This window comes from Pristiophorus japonicus, chromosome 18, assembly GCF_044704955.1.
Source record: "Pristiophorus japonicus isolate sPriJap1 chromosome 18, sPriJap1.hap1, whole genome shotgun sequence".
NCBI lineage: Eukaryota > Metazoa > Chordata > Chondrichthyes > Pristiophoridae > Pristiophorus > Pristiophorus japonicus.
The window spans coordinates 97730956-97753697 of NC_091994.1; the positions used below are offsets into that span (position 1 = coordinate 97730956).

The 22742-nt window shown below is 43.8% G+C and overlaps 1 protein-coding gene across 1 annotated transcript; it reads left to right on the forward strand.

Moving 5' to 3' along the window:
• The first annotated feature begins 1367 nt into the window (after positions 1 to 1367).
• On the forward strand, positions 1368 to 3906 carry LOC139229308 (transcription factor HES-3-like). Its single transcript, XM_070860991.1, has 3 exons — positions 1368 to 1459; positions 1626 to 1707; positions 3336 to 3906. Exons 1-3 carry the CDS (start codon positions 1379 to 1381, stop codon positions 3836 to 3838), a joined length of 666 nt encoding a protein of 221 aa, XP_070717092.1. The 5' UTR covers positions 1368 to 1378; the 3' UTR covers positions 3839 to 3906.
• The last annotated feature ends 18836 nt before the right edge of the window (positions 3907 to 22742 follow it).

The following is a 22742-nucleotide window of genomic DNA, read 5'->3' on the forward strand; positions in this document are numbered from 1 at the left end:
GCGCCGTGGGGCGTTTTACTACGTTAAAGGCGCTAAGTAAATGGAAGTTGTGGTTGATTTAATTAAATGTAAGACGTAACGAGCAAGTGAATCATCCATCTCACTTCCAAAGGCACAGCAAAGTAGGTTTAATAACACAGGTCTGACACAATTACCGACATCAATATAAGTAGAAAATTGCTTTACAGTGTGTCTACCCCCAGAGCAAGTCTCAAAGGCCGAGTAAAGGCTGGTTAAGAGAGTTGTATGGTGACTTTCCTGTCGTGTGCAGCCTGTTGCTGGGGAGGCTGTTCGCGGTGGGGAGCGCTGAGGTCAGGGGGAGCTGGAGGCTGCTGTGAGATTCTGAGCAGAAAATTGTGATTGTGTCGGAACATGGAGATCATTAGCACGGTACTGCTTTGAGAGCAGAGCGTGAAACGGATTTGGGATTGACTAGAGAGCGAGAAATAAGTATTGAATAGCACCCCCACTATGACATTGGCCGCCAGCCCCTTCACCGCCCTGTCACACACACACACTGAGCAGCAGTGATTTTTCGGTTAATTTTCCGCTGTGTGAGGGGCATTGCCGCACAAGATGCGGATCCCTGACCTCTCGCAATGCATTTCGTTTTTTGGGTGTTACAATTTAACTGGTAACACATTGCACACAGACATCTTTTTAGTAACAATACTAAAATTAGCATGAAATAATCCTTAACAACAAATCCTGCTTCATTCAATCTAACATTTATCTTTTACAGAAATACAAGTACTTCTTTCCGTTTCTCTTTTATCCATTTAATTTATTAATAATTGGATATTGTTTTCTAGTTTTGGTGGACTCGGATTAATAAAACGATTCCTTTCATTGTCCTAGAAGTAACATTTAAGCACTGACTTGACTGACTGTGGAAGATCAGCTAGGTGTTTCAAATTCAGTGGCGAGGAAAAATAAGAAAAGGGCCTTTCTCTTCCCTTTTACAATGGGGCCCTTACAACCGGAGCAAGTCACTGCTTCTGCGGGCTGCATTCAGATGCTAAGTGGCGATGCTTTATAAAAACCCTAGAACTCCTCCATGTACCAGAGCATTCCACCACACACACGCCCGTCCTCACGGGGCAAGTACGCCCGGCTTTGAACATAAAAATAAACTCCCCCCCCCCCCCCCCCCACCCCCCAAACCAGACACGGAAATGAAAAATACCAGCAAGCCGGCAGAACACTTGGAGCCCCCGCTCACAACACAAGTGTGCAGTTACAGGAAGGTGGGTATGACATGGACAGCACGCGGTGTGGAGTCCCTGGCCTCGGCTTTCAAATATATATATTGATTTTAATTGTGGAAATTTGTGGTCTAGACGAGTTTATTTTCTGTCTCCAGATTTCAAAGCCTTTGATGGAGAAAAAGAGAAGAGCTCGGATCAACGAGTGCCTGGAGCAGCTGAAAACACTACTGGAGGAACATTATTCCAATAATGTGAGCCTTTAAACTATAAACAACACAGAGCGCCTTTCTCTTGTCGCTGTCCCGTGAGGATGGGTGTTTTGGAATATGCTTTGTAAAAAGAAAACCTCTTTACTTCTCAGTTCCCTTCCCCCCTCAGATAACTTTGTCCAAATAATATGTTATTTTTCCCTAACAGATCAGGAAACGTAAACTAGAAAAGGCCGATATCTTGGAGTTGACGGTGAAACATTTGAGGGAGTTGCAGGGTTCTCGACAAGGTGAGCATTGTGGGCCTATCCAGCTTCAATAGACCAGCTCCCTGAAAACTTCCTCAATGGAGGGGGAGGTGTAACATTTCAGGGGGAAAGTCATTTATTTTGTAAGTTTCATTCTCTCCCATGACGATCAATTTCTAAAGAGATTTTAATTCCATTTTCTATCATCTTCGTGGCGCTACCTGATAATAGTTACAGCTGTTCCTGATAGCAAACTGGGGAACATTAGGGACAGGCCCCTCGAACCTGCTTCACCATTCAATGGCTGATCTGTACCTCAACTCAATGTTCCTGCCTTTCCTCCATATGCCTTTAACAAAAATACCAGCCTTTTTGTGGGGTGGATAGAGAGAGAGATAGTTCCAGATTTCTACCACCCTTCAATGGAATAAAGTATTTTGTAGCTGGGGGAAGTGTTCTTTCATATAATATATATATATTAAAAACCCTGAAAATATATATGTGTGTGCATGCGTGTGTATATATATATATATGTATATATAAAACCCTACAGATATATATATTATATATGTGTGTGTGTATATATATATATATATATGTATATATAAAACCCTACAGATATATATATTATATGTGTGTGTGTGCATATATATATATATGTATATATAAAACCCTACAGATATATATATTATATGTGTGTGTGTGCATATATATATATGTATATATAAAACCCTACAGATATATATATTATATGTGTGTGTGTGTGTGTGTATATATATATATATGTATATATAAAACCCTACAGATATATATATTATATATGTGTGTGTGTATATATATAAAGGAGTTAGCAATTTTCAGGCGCTATGGCGTCTGCGGGAGAAGTCTGTCTATTACAGTGTAATTCAGTTAGATTTAGCGTTTGACCAGTGAGTTTAACCTTCAAGCCCATCCTCCACAAGCTGAGTCCATTAACAGATGTGCACACATGAAAGATCAAAGATGCGAATTAGAGGCAGAATGAAGGAGTTGCGCCGCTGCGGAGAATTTGTTCCTACATGAGGAAATGATGACGACTAAACTATATTTAGCCGGTGCTTCTAAAACAATGAAATACATTTAAGGGGAGCTAGATAAGCATGAGGGAGAAGGGAATAGAAGGATATGTTGATGGAGTGAGATGAGGTAAGGTGGGAGGAGGCTCGTGTGGAGCATAAACACCGGCACAGACTAGTTTTGCCGAATGGTCTGTAAATTCTATGAAATACAAACAGAACATACTGAAAATAGACAGGAGTCTGGAACGAGGCAGCAGGTTTGAGGTGTAAACCCTTCGTTGGAATTGAAAGATAAGACTTGCATTTATATAGCGCCCTTCACGACCACCGGACGTCCCAAAGCGCTTTACAGTACTTTTTGAAGTGTAGTCACTGTTATAATGTAGGAAAGCAGTCCCAGGTGGTGGGTATAAAGAGAGAGGGGAAAGTACAGGTACCCAAAGCACAGAGAGGGAGTTAATGAGTTAAAAAAAATAATTATTAGAAAACTGAGAAATACAAAAAGGATTTTAAAATGTCATCAATGAGGCAATGAGAGGGTGTAAAAGGGAAATAAGTGACGGGCGAGGAGGTGCAATTTCTCAAATTGACTGAGTGTACTTGGGTTTTCAGGAGTTCTGATGCTGACTCAGGAAGGAGTGGCCGAGTACCAGGCTGGATTCAGGAGCTGTTTGAACGGGGTCAGCCAGTATCTGCTCCGCAGCAAAAGCACAGACGAGCACCTGCGCCTGGGGGTGCTGAACCACTTGGTCAACGCATTCCCCGTCTTCTCGGGCTCGCGTCTCAGCTCCGCGGACAGCGGCTGCCGAGTCGAGGCCGCCCGGTCGCCCCGGCCTCACCCGGTGCACATCAAGCCGGCCACACCGCTATCGGGTGAGCTCTCTGCGTCCGCCGCCCGCTCGCACAGCACCGCCAAACTCTCCTCTCCCTCCTTGCTCCAAGACAGCAGCCAGCGACAAGGGCCGGAAATCGCATCCAATGTCAAGAAAACGGACCAAATGCCCAGCCCAGACCCAGCAAAAGACCAGGCGTGTCCCCCCCTCATTACCCAGAGCAAATGCCCCGCCAACAATGTCCTTCCCCCTAACTCCGAACCCCTTTGGCGGCCTTGGTAACTCCGGGATGAACATGACATACAGTCAGTGCACTGGTGTTTCCATGATCTTGTGTAGCTTTGTGTATTTAAGATGTTCTGTAAATGTTTTGTAAAAAAATGAGTTTGACATTTTATTTTCTATTGGAACACAATAAAAGTTCGTATCGTTCAGATTTCGTCTCCGTGTTTAATTCGTCCGCGATCCGAGCCGGGCTTTCCGCGGATTTACCAAGCGCTCAGTGAGTTCTGTAGCTGGAGTCAGTGCCCTGTAGCCCTTTTCTACTGCACCAGTCGATCACGAAAGACTGAACCGGCCGGGGCTCTTTTCTCTAGAAAAAGGAAGGTTGAGGGGGTGACCTGATACAGGCCTTTAAATGATGAAGTGCTTTGAAAGGGTAGACCTAGAGAAGATATTTCTAAAAGCGCGGGAGACCAAAACTAGGGACCATAAATATAAGATAGTCATTAGTAAATTCAATAGGCAATTCAGGAGAAACTTCTTTAACCAGAGAGTGGTTAGAATGTGGAACTCGCTGCCACAACTCTTTTTGCAAAACAAAATTAAACAGTTAAATCAAGTGCCCCCTGATCTAGGGACACTCCAAAGATTTTTCAATGCCCTTTTTTTTGGTGTTTTTTTTGGCACGAAATCCTAAATTTTACAAGTGCCCCCTAGCGAGGGGATTTGAGTACAGGGGCAGGGAGGTGTTACTACAGTTGTACAGGGCCTTGGTGAGGCCACACCTGGAGTATTGTGTACAGTTTTGATCTCCTAACTTGAGGAAGGACATTCTTGCTATTGAGGGAGTGCAGCGAAGGTTCACCAGGCTGATTCCCGGGATGGCGGGACTGACATATCAAGAAAGACTGGATCAACTGGGCTTGTATTCACTGGAGTTCAGAAGAATGAGAGGGGATCTCATAGAAACGTTTAAAATTCTGATGGGTTTAGACAGGTTAGATGCAAGAAGAATGTTTCCAATGTTGGGGAATTCCAAAACCAGGGATCACAGTCTAAGGGTATGGGATAAGCCATTTAAGACCGAGGAGAAACGTCTTCCCCCAGAGAGTGGTGAACCTGTGGAATTCTCTACCACAGAAAGTTGTTGAGGCCAATTCACTAAATATATTCAAAAAGGAGTTAGATGTAGTCCTTACTACTAGGGGGCTCAAGGGGTATGGCGAGAAAGCAGGAATGGGGTACTGAAGTTGCATGCTCAGCCATGAACTCATTGAATGGCGGTGCAGGCTCGAAGGGCCGAATGGCCTACTCCTGCACCTATTTTCTATGTTTCTATGTTTCTATAAAAGGAGAGGGACTCACTGCCACAAGTTGCGGCGAATGGCACAGGTGCATTTAAGGCGAAACTAGATAAGCACATGAGGGAGCAAGGAATAGGATATGGTGATAGGCTGAGATGACTAAGGTGGGCGGAGGCTTGTGTGGAGCATAAACACTGGCATAGATCAGTTGGCCTGAATGCACTTTTACTTTGCTATAATTTCTACGTAGTTCTATGTAAAATATTGCTAAATTCACAGAAATCAGCAAGTTGCTGTTGTTATGAAACCTCCTGTAGGAGATGGACGCACATTGGCACTGGTCGGCACCGTCTCCTCCAAGAGGGTGAGGTGAAGCTAGGAATGGGACATGTGCCTCCTGATTGGTGCAGCTTGTTGGTAGGTGAGTGATTGGGGTGCGGATTGAAAGGCAGTAACGGCTTCAAACTGCATATTTTCACTGCATTTTAATTTGTATTAGTTCTGATGTGCATTGCCCCTTTAATTCATAGCTCTTTTAATTGCCCACAATTCCTTGTGAGCTCCACAGCCTAGATCCCAGAGGCTGTGTGAAGCTTGAACGCCAGTTCAGGACAGGAACTTCGCCACCAGGAGAGCGTTGCGCGGAAGGTGAGCTCTGCACCATCAATCTCCAAACCCCAGAATTAATTTATTCTCCTTAGCATTGCGGCCATTTTCAGCGGCCGTTATCGCCAGTTTCTGGTGACACTGGCAACTTTCGTAGTGAACACGAATTTCTAGGCCTATGTTTCTAAGTATCAGGACTCGACCTGACCGTGGAGTGAAGTGGAGTCACTCCGCGGAGGAGATAGTCTCACATCACTTCCATTTAAAGCGGCCTGTAGAGTAAACCATTGTGACGTTAAACCACCTGTAAAATGTGGCCAGGGAGTGAACATTTTTGACAACTACCTGCAATTTATTTAACCAACAGCTTGCGTTTATATAGCGCCTTTAACGTAGTAAAATGTTCCAATGGCTTCACAGGAGCAGAAATCAGACAAAAATTGATACCAGGCCAAAGAAGGAGACATTTGGACAGGTGACCAAAGGGTTGGTCAAAGAAGTAGGTTTTAAAGAACATCTTAAAGGAGGAAAGAGAGGCAGAGAGGTTTAGGGAGGGAACTCCAAAGTTTCGGGCCTAGGCGACTGAAGCCAATGGTGGAACAAAGGAAGTGGAGATTGCACAAGAGGTCAGAATTGGAACAACATAGATCTTAGAGGGTTTTAGGGCTGGAGTAGGTTACACAAATAGGAAAGGGTGAGATCATGGAGGGAATTGAACATGATGCTGAGAATTTTAAAGTCTAGGCGTTGGCAGCCAATTCAGCGAGCATAGTAATAATGGGTGAACGGAACTTGGTGTGAGTTAAGATGCATATAGTTTTACATATTTAGAAATATATATATATAAATTCTATTACCCAGGAATTAGATAGATATATATATATCTAATTCCTGGGTAATAGAATTCGAGCGTCACCCAGCAGTGTAAATAGGTTTGCCTCAGACTGGACGCTACAATGTAACATACACCCACTCTGAGACAGTCTCAATAACTGACACAGGATGTCAAAGAATAAGTTATTGAGCGAAAGATGATAATGTGGGACAGTAGATTACACATGAGATAGTGAATATCCAGGGAATGTCATTTATACCTTAGAGTTTAATTTTTGAGATTTCTTTACTGAGTTCTCTCATCTTTAGATTCACTGAGTATCACTGATTTGTGCTTGTGTTTTTTCAGTGGGAGGTGGTGGTTCTTTCTCTGCAGTTTGTGGTCTCCACATATAGAACAATGATTGGAGAACTTCAGCTTTTCAATAGGGTTGCATTTTGTTACATTTTATGCACAGGATCTGAACTAAACAATAAAACACGCAACAGGATTAAGAGCCAATATATTATATTGATTGTGTTGGGCAATTGGGGTATTTCATAAATTATCTAAAGACAAATTGTTGGTTAGTGTAGTTAATCATTAACACCGTAATAGTCATTAATCAACAATGAACTGCGATTCCTGTTTCCTCTCTATTCATTGTGTTCATCAAAAAAACAAAGTGCTCCCATATAGCATAATATAAACGGAACACCACAAACGTAATTATAGTCATATTATTGAAATTATCTTTGTACTTTTGTTCACTAAAAGACTCCAATAGACATTTGACATCTGAGAATTAGCTTGCAGTTTTACTATATCACCATTCTGAGACCATTGCTGTAAAATGTGAAGCAAAGCTGGGAAGAATAGAGGAACATAGGATCATAAGAAACAGGAGGAGCCCATTCACCCCTCAGGCCTGCTCCTCCATTCTATCAGATTATGGCTCATCTGCACCTCAACTCCATTTACTCGCCTTTGCTCCACACCCCTTGAGACCCCTACTGAACAAAAATCTATTGATCTCAGTCTTGAAATCTCCAATTGATCCCCAGCATCCACAGCCTTTAAGGGAGATAATTTCACATTTCTACTACGCTTTGTGTGAAGAAGTGCTTCCTGATTTCACTTCTGAATGGTCCAGCTTTAATTTTATGATTATGTTCCCTTGTTCTTGATTACCCCACCAGAGGAAATACTTTCTCCGTATCTAGCCTATTGAATCCTTTTAATATTTTAAGCAGAATTATACTGCAGACTCTGAGAGTTACTCTGCTTTCCAGAAGAGAGCGATGTGTGTGTTTATATTCAGAGAGTGTACATAGCAGAACCCACTAATGTATCATTAAAAGAATAAATGTTATGTTTAGTAAGTGCCTGGGAGATCAAATGGATCAATTTATATCAGACTGGTATTATACGCCACCTGTTGCCAAGTTTAAGATTTGTGACATAGTCTCCTCGAGGTGGGGCGAGGTGTTAGGGGATTGGTGGGGAGAGATTGTGGGTATTAGGTGTGGTGGGATTGTTTGGCTGGTCTACATTCAGGTGTCTGATCAGGATTTGGCCCCTATAAGATATCCCCTAGAGGAACCCTGGTTCCAAATGATTCGAGGTTGACAAGTATTGGGGACCGTGATTTAACTTTATTCAGCACAAGCAAGACTTAATACATTACAGTATTTGTGCAGCAGTTTTCCACTTATACCCTGGGTAGAAGCCACAACTGTGTATATGCTGCACCCTGTATCGCTTATCTCTCTCTCTCTTGCCGTCTCCCGGGTGCCCCTTGATTCATTCTGAAATGTTCTACTCCTGAAATTTTCTATAATTTGTCACTGTTAATAACATAAGAACATAAGAAATAGGAACAGGGGTAGGCCATGCGGCTCCTCAAGCCTGCTCCGCCATGCAATAAGATCATGGCTGATCTGATCATAGACTCACTCCACTTCCCCGCCCGCTCCCCATAACCCCTTATCCCCTTATCATTTAAAAAACTGTCTATTTCTGTCTTAAATTTATTCAATGTCCCAGCTTCCACAGCTCTCTGATGCAGTGAATTCCACAGATTTACAACCCTCAGAGAAGAAATGTCTCCTCATCTCTGTTTTAAATAGGCGGACCCCATATTCTAAGATCATGCCTCTAGTTCTAGTCTCCCCCATCAGTGGAAACATCTTCTCTGCATCCACCTTGTCAAGCCCCCTCATAATCTTATACGGTTCGATAAGATCGCCTCTCATTCTTCTGAATTCCAATGAATAGAGGCCCAACCTACTCAACCTTTCCTCATATGTCAACTCCCTCATCCCTGGAATCAACCTAGTGAACCTTCTCTGAACTGCCTCCAAAGCAAGTATATCCTTTCGTAAATATGTAAACCAAAACTGCACGCAGTATTCCGGCTGTGGCCTCACCAATACCTTATATAGCTGTAGCAAGACTTCCCTGCTTTTATACTCCCCTTTGCAATAAAGGCCAAGATACCATTGACCTTCCTGATCACTTGCTGTACCTGCATACTATCCTTTTGTGTTTCAAGCACAAGTACCTCCAGGTCACGCTGTACTGCGGCACTTTGCAATATTTCTCCATTTAAATAATAACTTGCTCTTTGATTTTTTTCTGCCAAAGTGCATGACCTCACATTTTCCAACATTATACTCCATTTGCCAAATTTTTGCCCACTCACTTAGCCTGTCTATGTCCTTTTGCAGATTTTTTGTGTCCTCCTCACACATTGCTTTTCCTCCCATTTTTGTATCGTCAGCAAACTTGGCTGCGTTACACTCAGTCCCTTCTTCCAAGTTGTTAATGTAGATTGAAAATAGTTGGGGTCCCAGCTCTGATCACTGCGGCACCCCACTACTTACTGGTTGCCAACCAGAGAATGAACCATTTATCCCAACTCTCTGTTCTCTGTTAGTTAGCCAATCTTTTATCCATGCTAATATATTACCCCCAACCCTGTGAACTTTTATCTTGTGCAGTAACCTTTTATGTGGCACCTTGTCAAATGCCTTCTGGAAGTCCAAATACACTGGTTCCCCTTTATCCACCCTGTTCATTACATCCTCAAAGAACTCCAGCAAATTTGTCAAACATGACTTCCACTTCATTAATCCATGCTGACTCTACCTGACCAAATTTTGCTTATCCAAATGTCCTGCTACTGCTTCTTTGATAAATGGACTCCAACATTTTCCCAACCACAGATGTTAGGCTAACTGGTCTATAGTTTCCTACTTTTTGTCTGCCTCCTTTTTTAAATAGTGGTGTTACATTTGCAGTTTTCCAATCTGCTGGGACCTCCCCAGAATCCAGGGAATTTTGGTAAATTACAACCAATGCATCCACAATCCCTGCCGCTACTTCTCTTAAGGATGCAAGCCATCAGGTCCAGGGGATTTATCTGCCTTTAGTCCCATTATCTTACTGAGTACCACCTCCTTAGTGATTGTGATTGTGTTAAGTTCCTCTCCCCCCCCCCACCCCATAGCCCCTTGACTATCCATTGTTGGAATTTTGTTAGTGTCCTCTACCGTAAAGACTGATACAAAATATTTGTTCAGAGTTTCTGCCATCTCCATGTTCCCCATTACTAGTTCCCTAGTCTCGTCCTCTAAGGGACCAACATTTACTTTAGCCACTCTCTGCCTTACTCTCATTCAAAACCTATGGAGTCCTCCTGAATCAATCACGGGTTGACACCCAAACCCAAAATCCAATCATAAAGATGCCGTGTTCATAGCACCCTGGTTTATGTAGGCTTTTAGTCTTATGATACTCTTGCATCATCTGTTTTTTCATCTGTTTTGACCATCAAGACTCATATCTGGGTAGTATTGGCAATACAAAAGGAATACAACTCTATTGATTGAGATACAGCCCCTGCAGTTGGCCTTTGCTTCTATAATTCACTGCGGATGTTGTAACATTCCAGCACAATGGTAACTACAACTAACCTTGTCAATTCGATCATGGCAATCTCTTTCTCATCCCAGGTGGAATAGTTACAGCTTACTCACAGACTTTTAAGCGTAAGAAAGCTTACATGTTATACATAATTCAGGTTATACTTGCATGCAGTTGATAATTACAAACTTCTACATTTAATCCTTACACACAATTATAGATCTATTACTGATGATTATAAAATAATGATTATAAGATAGTAAAGCAAATAATCTAAAAACCAATTAACATGTAATTTCATTAATTCTCTCAACTTTTCTCACAAAGAGTGACTGTCGCTTTGCTAACAAGGCTTGTTGAAGTCTGCATCAGTTAATATTTGGTAAGCCGGCCTTTTTCTTTTTCTAATCTAACCGGGTCTACCCTAGTTTAAAAGCATGATTATTCAAGGATCATCGTGCATTGACTAACAGTGGCATAATACAAACTTAAACCGACAACGAATATTGCTTTTTTCATTTTGTCCATGTTAGCTAGTGGGAATCTGAAATGGAAATTAATGTCACTTTTGCATCAGTGTACCAGAAATCACTTCACATCAACACAAAGGTAGCAATATGACTGCAGTCTTAGAAAGAGTTTGATGGCTTACACCCGAGAGAGAATTGAGATGCATTTACACCACAATCTTAGCTAAGCAGTTTCCTTTTTGCACTTACACTAATGTTTTAGCTTAAATCTGGAGCTATGGCCCAGTCCGCAGAGAGATTTTTAAATATTTATTCTTTGGGTGTGAGTGCCATGGGAAAGGCAGTACTTGTTACAGTATACCTGCCTGACTCTGAACAGAATCTATGCTTTTGTTACCTCCAGACTCGACTATTCCAACGCTCTCCTGGCCAGCCTCCCACCTCGCACCTTGCACCCTCTGTAAACTTGAGCTCATCCAAAACTCTCATGCCTGTACCCTAACTTGTGCCAAATCCTATTCACCCATCACCCATGTGCTCACTGACCTATATTAGCTCATGTTAAAATTCTTCCATGGCCTTACCCCTCCCTATCTCTCTAACCTCCCCGAGCCTGACAACCAATGCTCCCCCTTAAAGTGTGTGGCCGCGCATCAATTGTGAGGTCCCACACAGGCCGCTCACGAGCTCCTGCCGCTGGCAGCAAATTTAAAGGGAGGGCACACGAAAAAAATTAGAGGGAACATTGCCTGCGACAACCCTCCAAGATCTCTGCGCTCCTCCAATTCTGGCCTCTTGTCTATCCCCCACTCCCTTCACCCCACCATTGGTGGCTGTGCCTCAGCTGCCTGGGCCCTTAGCTCTGGAATTCCCTCCCTAAACCTTTCCATCTCCCTCCTTCTTTAAGATGCTCCTTAAAACCTATCGTTTTGACCAAACTTTTGATCACCTAGTGTCGATTTTTGACCGATTATGTTCCTATGAAGCACCTTGTCTTATAGTATCATAGAATCATAGAAAGATTACCACACAGAAGGATGCCATTTGGCCCATCGTGTCCGTGCCGGTCGTACCCAGCCTAATCCCACCTTCTAGCACTAGGTCCATAGCCTTGTAAGTTACGGCTCTTTAAGTGCACATCCAAGTACCTTTTAAATGTGATGAGGGTTTCGACCTCTACCACCCTTTCAGGCAGTGGGTTCCAGACTCCCACTACTCTCTGGGTGAAGAAATGTTTCCTCGTCACATTAAAGGCGCTATAGAAATGCAAGTTGTTGTTATGGCAGAAAGTTACTGAGCATGAAGAAGCAGGCTAGTGTGAACTGGAGAGTTAGATTGTGTGAGAGAGGGTGAGGAAGGGCACAGTAAGAGTTAGAGAGGGTGAAAGTTTGAGAATGTATGAGAGTTGGGAAATGTAGGTTTGTCTGAAAGAAGGAGAAATAGTCATTGCAGCACACTAACAAGAATTGATCTACTCTGAGACAATCAAAAATCAAAATGATCTATTCAAGTGTTGAGAGTGAACGTTTTCAAATGCTCCCCGGCAGATTATTCGAGCTCTTTGTCCCGTCCCGTCCGCCCCCCCACCCCCCGCGCCAAGTGTCCAGAAACAAAAAGGAATTTTCTCAAAATAGGATTAAGCCCATCAAAAGAGCTGATTGCAGCAAATCCGGCCCGGGGTGCCGTCCTGGGCAACGAGAGGGCCCTGACATGCATCCCACATCCACCACTATCTTTACGGGTCAAATGTTCCAAACTGCCAATCATTCTGAGTGACAGGTCATTTGATCAACACCCGGGTTTGCTTCTAAAATATATTTTTCATTGACTGGAAAGTAGAGGAATGTGGACAGGGAATCACTTCTTTGTGTTCTATAAAGAAGTTTCAATCGCTTTTGTATTCCGAACAGTCTTCTGATAAAAAACTGCAGGGACGGTCTTCAAGCAGCCTGAGATACCTCGGAGCACACGTCATTTGAGCAGAAAGAGAAGCTGTTATTTTATAGAGAAGCCCATAGTGCAAGACAGCGGCAAGTTTGAAAAGAGTAAGCGGAAGACATGATTCAGAGGCGCAAATCTGAGTTTTAGCAACTGCTGGAGCGGAGAGCTGAGGGCAGTGCTGGAATTCCACAGCTTGAGGCCCTGGGAAAGAATGAGTTGGATTGGAGAGGGATGGGATGAATGATTCCTCCATGGTGAGGGTGCAGGAAGAACAAAAAATATTTGGAGAGCCCAGAGAAACAATGACCACAGTGAGGCAATGGGGGGGTGGGGGGGTGGGGGGGCGCGCGGCCCAAAGATAGGGTTGGAGACTGGAGGTGGGAGATGTACAGTTCTTACCTGGCCCCTTGTCAATTAGAATCATAGAATCCTAAACAATTACGACACAGAAGGAGGCCATTCAGCCCATTGTGTCCGTGTCAGTGGAAAAAGAGCTACCTAGCCTAATCCCACCTTCCAGCACTAGGTCGGTAACACTGTTGGTCTTGAAGTCCACATCCAAATATTTTTTAAATGTGGTGAAGATTTCTGCCTCTACCACCCCTTCAGGCAGTGAGTTCCAGACCCCACCACCCTCTGGATGAATTTATTTTCCTCATCTCCTCTCTAATCCTTCTACCAACTACTTTAAATCTATACCCCCTAGTTATTGACCCCTCTGCTAAGGGAAGCAGATCCTTCCTTTCCACTCTGTCTAGGCCACTCATCATTTTACACACCTCAATTAAATCTCCACTCAGCCTCCTCTGTTCCAAAGAAAACAACCCCAGCCCATCCAATCTTTCCTCATGGCTAAAAGTTTCCAGTCCAGGCAACATCCTAGTAAATTTCCTCTGCACCCTCTCTAGTGCAATCACATCCTTCCTGTAATGTGGTGACTAGATCTGACATTACTCAAGCTGTGACTGAACTAGTGTTGTATACACTTCCAGCATAACCACCCTGCTCTTGTATTTTATGCCTCGGCAAATAAAGGAAAGCATTCGGTGTGCTTTTACAACAGCCTTATCGACCTGTCTTGCTACCTTTAAGGATCTGTGGACATGCACTCCAAGGTCCCTCTGTCCCTCCACACTGCTCAGTATCCTCCCATTTATTGTGTATTCCCTTGCCTTGCTGCCCCTCGCCACTTCTCTGAATGCAACAATACTGAATAATGATTCACTTTAGGAATTTTTGTGGGATTCTGTCTGAGTCAAAGCCCAGATTGGGATGGGTTTGTCCCCATACATTTATTACATTCTTAACTTCGTCCCTTTGTTAACTCGGAAGGTTATTATGGATTATTTGATACTAATTTTAGTCTAAATACAGAAAAGTTAATTAGCGATATTTAGATCTCTATGTGCAATGTTTTACAATTTAACTTAAGAACCCGAAAAACGAATTGCATTGCGAGAGGTCAGGGATCCGCATCTTGTGCGGCAATGCCCCTCACACAGCGGAAAATTAACCGAAAAATCGCTGCTGCTCAGTGTGTGTGTGTGTGTGACAGGGCGGTGAGGGGCCAATGTCATAGTGGGGGTGCTATTCAATGCCCATTTCTCGCTCTCTAGTCAATCCCAAATCCGTTTCACGCTCTGCTCTCAAAGCCAGCACCGTGCTAATGATCTCCATGTTCCGACACAATCACAATTTTCTGCTCAGAATCTCACAGCAACCTCCAGCTCCCCCTGACCTCAGCACCCCCCCCCCCCCCCGCGTACAGCCTCCCCAGCAACAGGCTGCACACGATAGAATAGTCCCACACCACAACTTTAAAATTCTAGATATTCTTTGAAAATATGATAGATGCTGGTTGTGCGTTTGTGATTCTCAATAGCTCCCAGGCACGGTTTATGACTATACTCGTGGGCTGCAGTGCCAAAGAGCAACTGCAGTGTTGTGTTTCTTTGGGGAAATCCTGAGAATAAATGAAGTTCATTGCGGCGAGAATGACACTTGCACAGGCTGGGTCCCAGTAAATGAAATCAACAAGTGGGCCCATTACTGCTAACAAAGGCGAGAATAGAGATAGGTTGAGATGTCAATATGTAGCAAGCAGATTTCTATTCAAATCAACACAGACGGTCCCCCTCCTTTTTTTGAGTGGCGGAACAGATCAAGGGCTGAATGGCCTGCTCCTGCCCCAAATTATCCTACCATATAGCAAGCAGCATAAAATACAGTCGAAAAACTCCTTCTGCTATTAACTATGAGAAAGGTGCCTCCTGTAAAAAGACCAATTGAGTTTATTTCTGCACAGGTTTGAAAAGAAAGCGCTTTTCACGACCTCAGGACGTCCCAAAGCGCTTTTATAGCCAATGCGGTATTTTTGGAGTGTAGTCACTGTAGTAATTTAGAGAGCAACTGCATCCGATTTGCGCACAGCAAGCTCCCACAGGCAGCAATGTGATAACGACCAGATAATGTGTTTCAGGAGTGGATCTCTTCGGGTTGGGATCACACACCTGGGACTTTAATGGCCTCTCCTCCGCCGGTTTTACTTGCACTTATCACAACCCAGACTCTTTTGTGCAGAGACAGAGAGAAGGGGTGAACTGAATGGAGGGCCGCCAGCTGTCTGTGAGAGGGAGAAGGGTCCGTTTTGAATCTCCATGTTACGGTTATTAGCGATTCTACATTTCCCACACCAGTAAATGGCAGCGCTCCCAGCCAGTCCCCGGGTTTCTCCACCAGCCCTTTCATTTATCTTCGCTTCACACTCAGTACATTGACCCACAGATGAACAGTGGGAGCGGTCACTCGCCCCCACGCTGTGCAAGTTGCATCTATTCGGGTTCATTAAGCAGAAGGGGATCTCCTCAGATATTTTGTGTAACGTTCCCATTGATATCATTGTATGTATACATTCACACCGTGCTTGCGACAGGGAGATACTGAGAGCATGCTGTGGTGTATTAGGAACATACTTGGAGTGAGAAGTTGAACAGCAAATGCACCGCTCCCATTCTGTCCAGGTTCTGTTCCTGACAGATAGATTATTGCTGTAATTCCACCGTTTGCAGAACTGAGCCGGGTACAATTTACTGCAGTAAATCAACATTGCATGGAGTTCCCCCATTTTCTATAGGTCTATTTCCAAATGAAAAACACATTGTTCTTCTTAGAGCAGAGAATGTTAAAGGGAGATTTAATAGAGGTGTTCAAATTATGAAGGTTTTTGATATAGAGAGATGGACAGAGAGAGAGATAGATAGAGACTGATTTCACTGACAGGAGTGTCCGTAACCAGAGGACACACATTTAAGGTAATTGGCAAAAGAACCGGAGAGGAGATGAGGATAATATGTTTACGCAGCGAGTTGTTGCGATCTGGAACGCACGGCCTGAAGGGGCGGTGGGAGCAGCGCCAATAGTAATTTTCAAAAGGGAATTGGATAAATACTGGAAAATTAAAAAAGTGCTGAGCTATGGGGAAAGAGCTGGGGAGTGGGACCAATTGGAAAGCTTTTTCAAACTCTTCCCTCTCCGTCGATAAATATCTGAACGAAATCTGTTACCCACCGATGAACATTACATTTCTCTCTATGTCGCGTTTCCCCTCCCTCCTGTTTTCTAATTCTGTGACTTGTTCTTTGCTTCAATCTGTGGCTCCATTTCTCTCTCAGTTTGAACCCAATCTGATCAACACTTTTACTTTCTAACCAGTTCAAATTAACTGTTTTTTGTTCTGTGTGTGCAATTTTTCTTCAACAAAAAAGAATAAAAGGGGCGATTTGCTGAGTTGGAGCGAATCCCCGGGGCCTCCTGTTTATCATATTAAATGTGAGCCAGTCTCTGACAGCAGCCTTCAGCCAGGACGGCACCTCGCAGCGAGGAAAATCGCAGTAACGCCTCCGTCCTATTGAGTCCACACAGCCCCAATTCCGCGCCCACAGAGAGAGACAAGTCTTCAGCTCCGGGCGCACAATAAATGTGGGAGCATCTCCGAAAAATCGATTCGATACTGCGAAAAATATCCTGAAATAGTAAATTGAAGCCAGTTTGGGAGCAAGCTTGAAAGGGGCTCTGGCACGCGACAGGCCTTTGAAAGAACTCAAGACCAAACACAACCCCGATGGACTCTTCGGGAGCTTGTTTAAGTCACTCGAGTTTGATTTGAGACATAAAAGGTCGATGAGGGGAATGAATAGCCGAGAAAGCCCCAATGAGCCGCATTAACATCACATTGAGTTGAGGCAAAGAGCTGAAAGGAGATTGTGACGAGTCAGGAGTGAGTTTATGACCATCGCCCGGGACACACAGCTCATTGTCCTTTCTGTGCTGGTGAAAAAGCGGCTGGCCTTCATTCTTAAACATGAGCGGCTGGCAATTGTTGTGGGCTGATGTGGAAACATCTGCTGGGGGAGGTACAAGATACAGGCAAACTCTGGGATAGGATCTTGGCAGAGAAGGAGGGATAACGGAGAGGTGTGTGAAGCAGGTGATCCGGAGCCCCTCCCTGTTGAATCCAAAAGTTCAGGGGACAATGAACAGAATTCCGGTTCTAACGAAAATCCCGTTAACATCCCTTTCTTTATACAAGGGAAATGTACATCCATGTGTAATCAATTCGCAGCATAGCGAGGAGGCCGCGCAACTTCACGCTTGTAGTTACCATTCTCCCGATGCTGAAATATCTGTGAAAACGGAACGAATGTTCAATCTGAGAAACATCAGATTGGGTGAAATGAAGGCTGGGTGAAAGGGGACTTGGTATTAGGAACAGAGGAATTATTGGCGGAAAAAGACTAGTTCACCTTCTACCATCCTGGTCGTTCTATGATGCAACGATAATGGAGTTGTTCACTGATCATGGCAATCCATTTCTATCGATTAGTCTCCAACAGACCCAGGCATGAGGCGAGGAAAAACCCCAGTGCTGGAGAGCTTTGGGAATCACAGGCCCAAAGTGACCTGTTCCTCCCAAGCCCGTTACACTCACCGCATGTCATGTTTCAAATCACTCACATACTGTGACCTAAAATATTATTTTCTGAACCAAATCTATCTCATTTGTATTCTATCTTAGAAATGACTGAAAAGTAATTTTAAAACCGATCGAAAAGGGCGATGATGTTGCCGAACAATCTCCCAGAGCTCTGAAATGCTGTGTTTTTGGTCGCTTAACACATTGATCTCTGAAATTCCTCTCTCCGCTATCACAGGCAGGATTTAATTGCCTCCACTAAGGCAGAGTTTCAATCAGTGTGGTAAGTCAGAACCCAGGTAAGTTAGTGGAGTCACAGGTCTTGGAGGAGTTGAAATTGCAGTTGGATGTTAGACTTGGTGAGCTGGACAATCAGGAGGGTGACTCCATGACTCCGTGACTCATTTGGGCTTTTCTGGTCCCTAACGTTATATTTATTATATAGTGGAGATGGACATTTTATTTGTCCCTTTACTCCTCAGCTCTAGACAGTTGGAATGGGTTGTTAGGGAAGTCCACTGAAGTAAATGGTATAAATGACTTCAAGAGAAAATTAGATATGTTTGTGGGAGAACAAGGGAACTGAGGGATAAGGTTGGGCTGAGACATGGGGAGCCATGGTTGAATCTTTGTCTGCCGAGCCAAGAATTCCTGGCACTAATTTCAATGCTGTCTAGGGTGTAAACTAAATCGAGCAGAGACACCACCAATTGAACCTGGTAGTTTCCAGCCTCTACAGCTTAGTATTACACCAAATGCTGTAGTGCCTTTATCCAGAAGGTCATTGGTGAAGCCTCTACCATTATATATTTTTTCATACATTTTATGTACTTGGCTTAACATAATTGCATTTACTCCCCAATGTTTCCCCATCTCTTCTGAATGTGTGGACTCTTGTTAGGGCACAGTGCCTCATCTGGCCACTCATCATATATGCCAGGCTATTACATAATATGAGGAGAAGGAGTAAGGGTAGGGATTGAGGGTGGGTTGAGGGTGAGAACATCACAGTCCAGGTCAACAGTGTGCTCACCTAATATCCAAACAAGCACCCACTCTCTGTGCAGGAAGCATAGGAAATGATCATCAATCTCAGCCTCTATGTCCCACTTACCTTTTTTTCAGATCTATGAAGGAAAAGAAAGAAAGACTTGCATTTATATAGTGCTTTCATGACCACCGGACATCTCAAAGCACTTTACAGCCAATTAAGTACAGGAAGGATAGAATAAAAGGAAAAGGAGGTGGGGTAGGTAGCATTGCTGGTTAAGGAGGAGATTAAGGCAATAGTTAGGAAGGACATTAGCTTGGATGATGTGGAATCTATATGGGTAGAGCTGCAGAACACCAAAGGGCAAAAAACGTTAGTGGGAGTTGTGTACAGACCTCCAAACAGTAGTAGTGATGTTGGGGAGGGCATCAAACAGGAAATTAGGGGTGCGTGCAATAAAGGTGCAGCAGTTATAATGGGTGACTTTAATATGCACATAGATTGGGCTAACCAAACTGGAAGCAATACGGTGGAGGAGGATTTTCTGGAGTGCATAAGGGATGGTTTTTTAGACCAATATGTCGAGGAACCAACTAGGGGGGAGGCCATCTTAGACTGGGTGTTATGTAATGAGAAAGGATTAATTAGCAATCTCGTTGTGCGAGGCCCCTTGGGGAAGAGTGACCATAATATGGTGGAATTCTGCATTAGGATGGAGAATGAAACAGTTAATTCAGAGACCATGGTCCAGAACTTAAAGAAGGCTAACTTTGAAGGTATGAGGCGTGAATTGGCTGAGATGGATTGGCGAATGATACTTAAGGGGTTGACTGTGGATGGGCAATGGCAGACATTTAGAGACTGCATGGATGAACTACAACAATTGTACATTCCTGTCTGGCATAGAAATAAAAAAGGGAAGGTGGCTCAACCGTGGCTATCAAGGGAAATCAGGGATAGTATTAAAGCCAAGGAAGTGGCATACAAATTGGCCAGAAATAGCAGCGAACCTGGGGACTGGGAGAAATTTAGAACTCAGCAGAGGAGGACAAAGGGTTTGATTAGGGCAGGGAAAATGGAGTATGAGAAGAAGCTTGCAGGGAACATTAAGACGGATTGCAAAAGTTTCTATAGATATGTAAAGAGAAAAAGGTTAGTAAAGACAAATGTAGGTCCCCTGCAGTCAGAATCAGGGGAAGTCATAACGGGGAACAAAGAAATGGCGGACCAATTGAACAAGTACTTTGGTTCGGTATTCACGAAGGAGGACACGAACAACCTTCCGGTTATAAAAGGGGTCGGGGGGTCTAGTAAGGAGGAGGAACTGAGGGAAATCCTTATTAGCCGGGAAATAGTGTTGGGGAAATTGATGGGATTGAAGGCCGATAAATCCCCAGGGCCTGATGGACTGCATCCCAGAGTACTTAAGGAGGTGGCCTTGGAAATAGTGGATGCGTTGACAGTCATTTTCCAACATTCCATTGACTCTGGATCAGTTCCTATGGAGTGGAGGGTAGCCAATGTAACCCCACTTTTTAAAAAAGGAGGGAGAGAGAAAACAGGGAATTATAGACCGGTCAGCCTGACATCGGTAGTGGGTAAAATGATGGAATCAATTATTAAGGATGTCATAGCAGTGCATTTGGAAAGAGGTGACATGATAGGTCCAAGTCAGCATGGATTTGTGAAAGGGAAATCATGCTTGACAAATCTTCTGGAATTTTTTGAGGATGTTTCCAGTAGAGTGGATAAGGGAGAACCAGTTGATGTGGTATATTTGGACTTTCAGAAGGCGTTCGACAAGGTCCCACACAAGAGATTGATGTGCAAAGTTAGAGCACATGGGATTGGGGGTAGTGTACTGACATGGATTGAGAACTGGTTGTCAGACAGGAAGCAAAGAGTAGGAGTAAATGGGTACTTTTCAGAATGGCAGGCAGTGACTAGTGGGGTACCGCAAGGTTCTGTGCTGGGGCCCCAGCTGTTTACACTGTACATTAATGATTTAGATGAAGGGATTAAATGTAGTATCTCCAAATTTGCGGATGACACTAAGTTGGGTGGCAGTGTGAGCTGCGAGGAGGATGCTGTGAGGCTGCAGAGCGACTTGGATAGGTTAGGTGAGTGGGCAAATGCATGGCAGATGAAGTATAATGTGGATAAATGTGAGGTTATCCACTTTGGTGGTAAAAACAGAGAGACAGACTATTATCTGAATGGTGACAGATTAGGAAAAGGGGAGGTGCAAAGAGACCTGGGTGTCATGGTACATCAGTCATTGAAGGTTGGCATGCAGGTGCAGCAGGCGGTTAAGAAAGCAAATGGCATGTTGGCCTTCATAGCAAGGGGATTTGAGTACAGGGGCAGGGAGGTGTTGCTACAGTTGTACAGGGCATTGGTGAGGCCACACCTGGAGTATTGTGTACAGTTTTGGTCTCCTAACCTGAGGAAGGACATTCTTGCTATTGAGGGAGTGCAGCGAAGGTTCACCAGACTGATTCCCGGGATGGCGGGACTGACCTATCAAGAAAGACTGGATCAACTGGGCTTGTATTCACTGGAGTTCAGAAGAATGAGAGGGGACCTCATAGAAACATATAAAATTCTGACGGGGTTAGACAGGTTAGATGCAGGAAGAATGTTCCCAATGTTGGGGAAGTCCAGAACCAGGGGTCACAGTCTAAGGATAAGGGGTAAGCCATTTAGGACCGAGATGCGGAGGAACTTCTTCACCCAGAGAGTGGTGAACCTGTGGAATTCTCTACCACAGAAAGTTGTTGAGGCCAATTCACTAAATATATTCAAAAAGGAGTTAGATGAGGTCCTTACTGCTAGGGGGATCAAGGGGTATGGCGAGAAAGCAGGAATGGGGTACTGAAGTTGAATGTTCAGCCATGAACTCATTGAATGGCGGTGCAGGCTAGAAGGGCCGAATGGCCTACTCCTGCACCTATTTTCTATGTTTCTATGTTTCTATGGAGTGTAGTCACTGTTGTAATGTGGGAACACCAAGAAGTTAATTTAAAGATCAGCCTACGTTTGCTGTGAAAATGGGTGGAACTGGTTCAAATTGTGCGCCATCTCCAAACATATCTCAAATGATAAGGCCATAAAAATAGCCAACTACGCACTGGGGTTCATCTCCATGGGATAGAATTAAAAAGCAGAGAAGTTGTGTTAAATTGTATCACACCTTGTTTAGACCACACTTGGAGTGCAGTGCACAGTTCTGGTCTCCATATAATAAAAAGGTTATAGAGGCATTAGAGAAGGCGCAAAAAAGATTCACAAGAATGATACCAGAACTGGGAGGAACTGAACAGGCTTGGGCCCTTTTCTCTAGAAATGAGATGGCTGAAGGGTGACCTGATAGAGGTCTGAGAGATAATGAAATGGTTTGATAGGGTAGATGCAGAGAAAGTGTTTCCACTTGTGGAGAAGTCCAAAACTAGGGGCCATAAATATAAGATTGTCACTAATAAATCCAATGGGAAATTCAGGAGAAACTGCTTTATCCAGAGTGGTTAGAATGTGGAACTCGCTACCACAAGGAGTAGTTAAGACAAATAACATAGATGTATTTAAGGAGAAACTAGATAAGCACATGAGGGAGAAAGGAATAGAAGGAGATACTACTCGGGTGAGATGAAGAGGGGTGGGAGGAGGCCATTGTAGAGCATGAACCCGGCATAAATCAGTTGGGCTGAATGGCCTGTTTTGTGTTGTAGACTCGATGTGTATGTAACTCGATGTAAAAGAACTGTTAGTACAACCCATTCCTATTACACTCTAGCTCACAGTTTAATTGCTGTTTTGCGCCAGTCATTTTGCTTGTTAGTTAAGCAGAGAAAGACTTTGGCAGATATACATTTTATGGAGATTTATGCTAACACTTAGTGTATCTTCAAATTAATGACATCTGGGTTTGTCAAATATTTT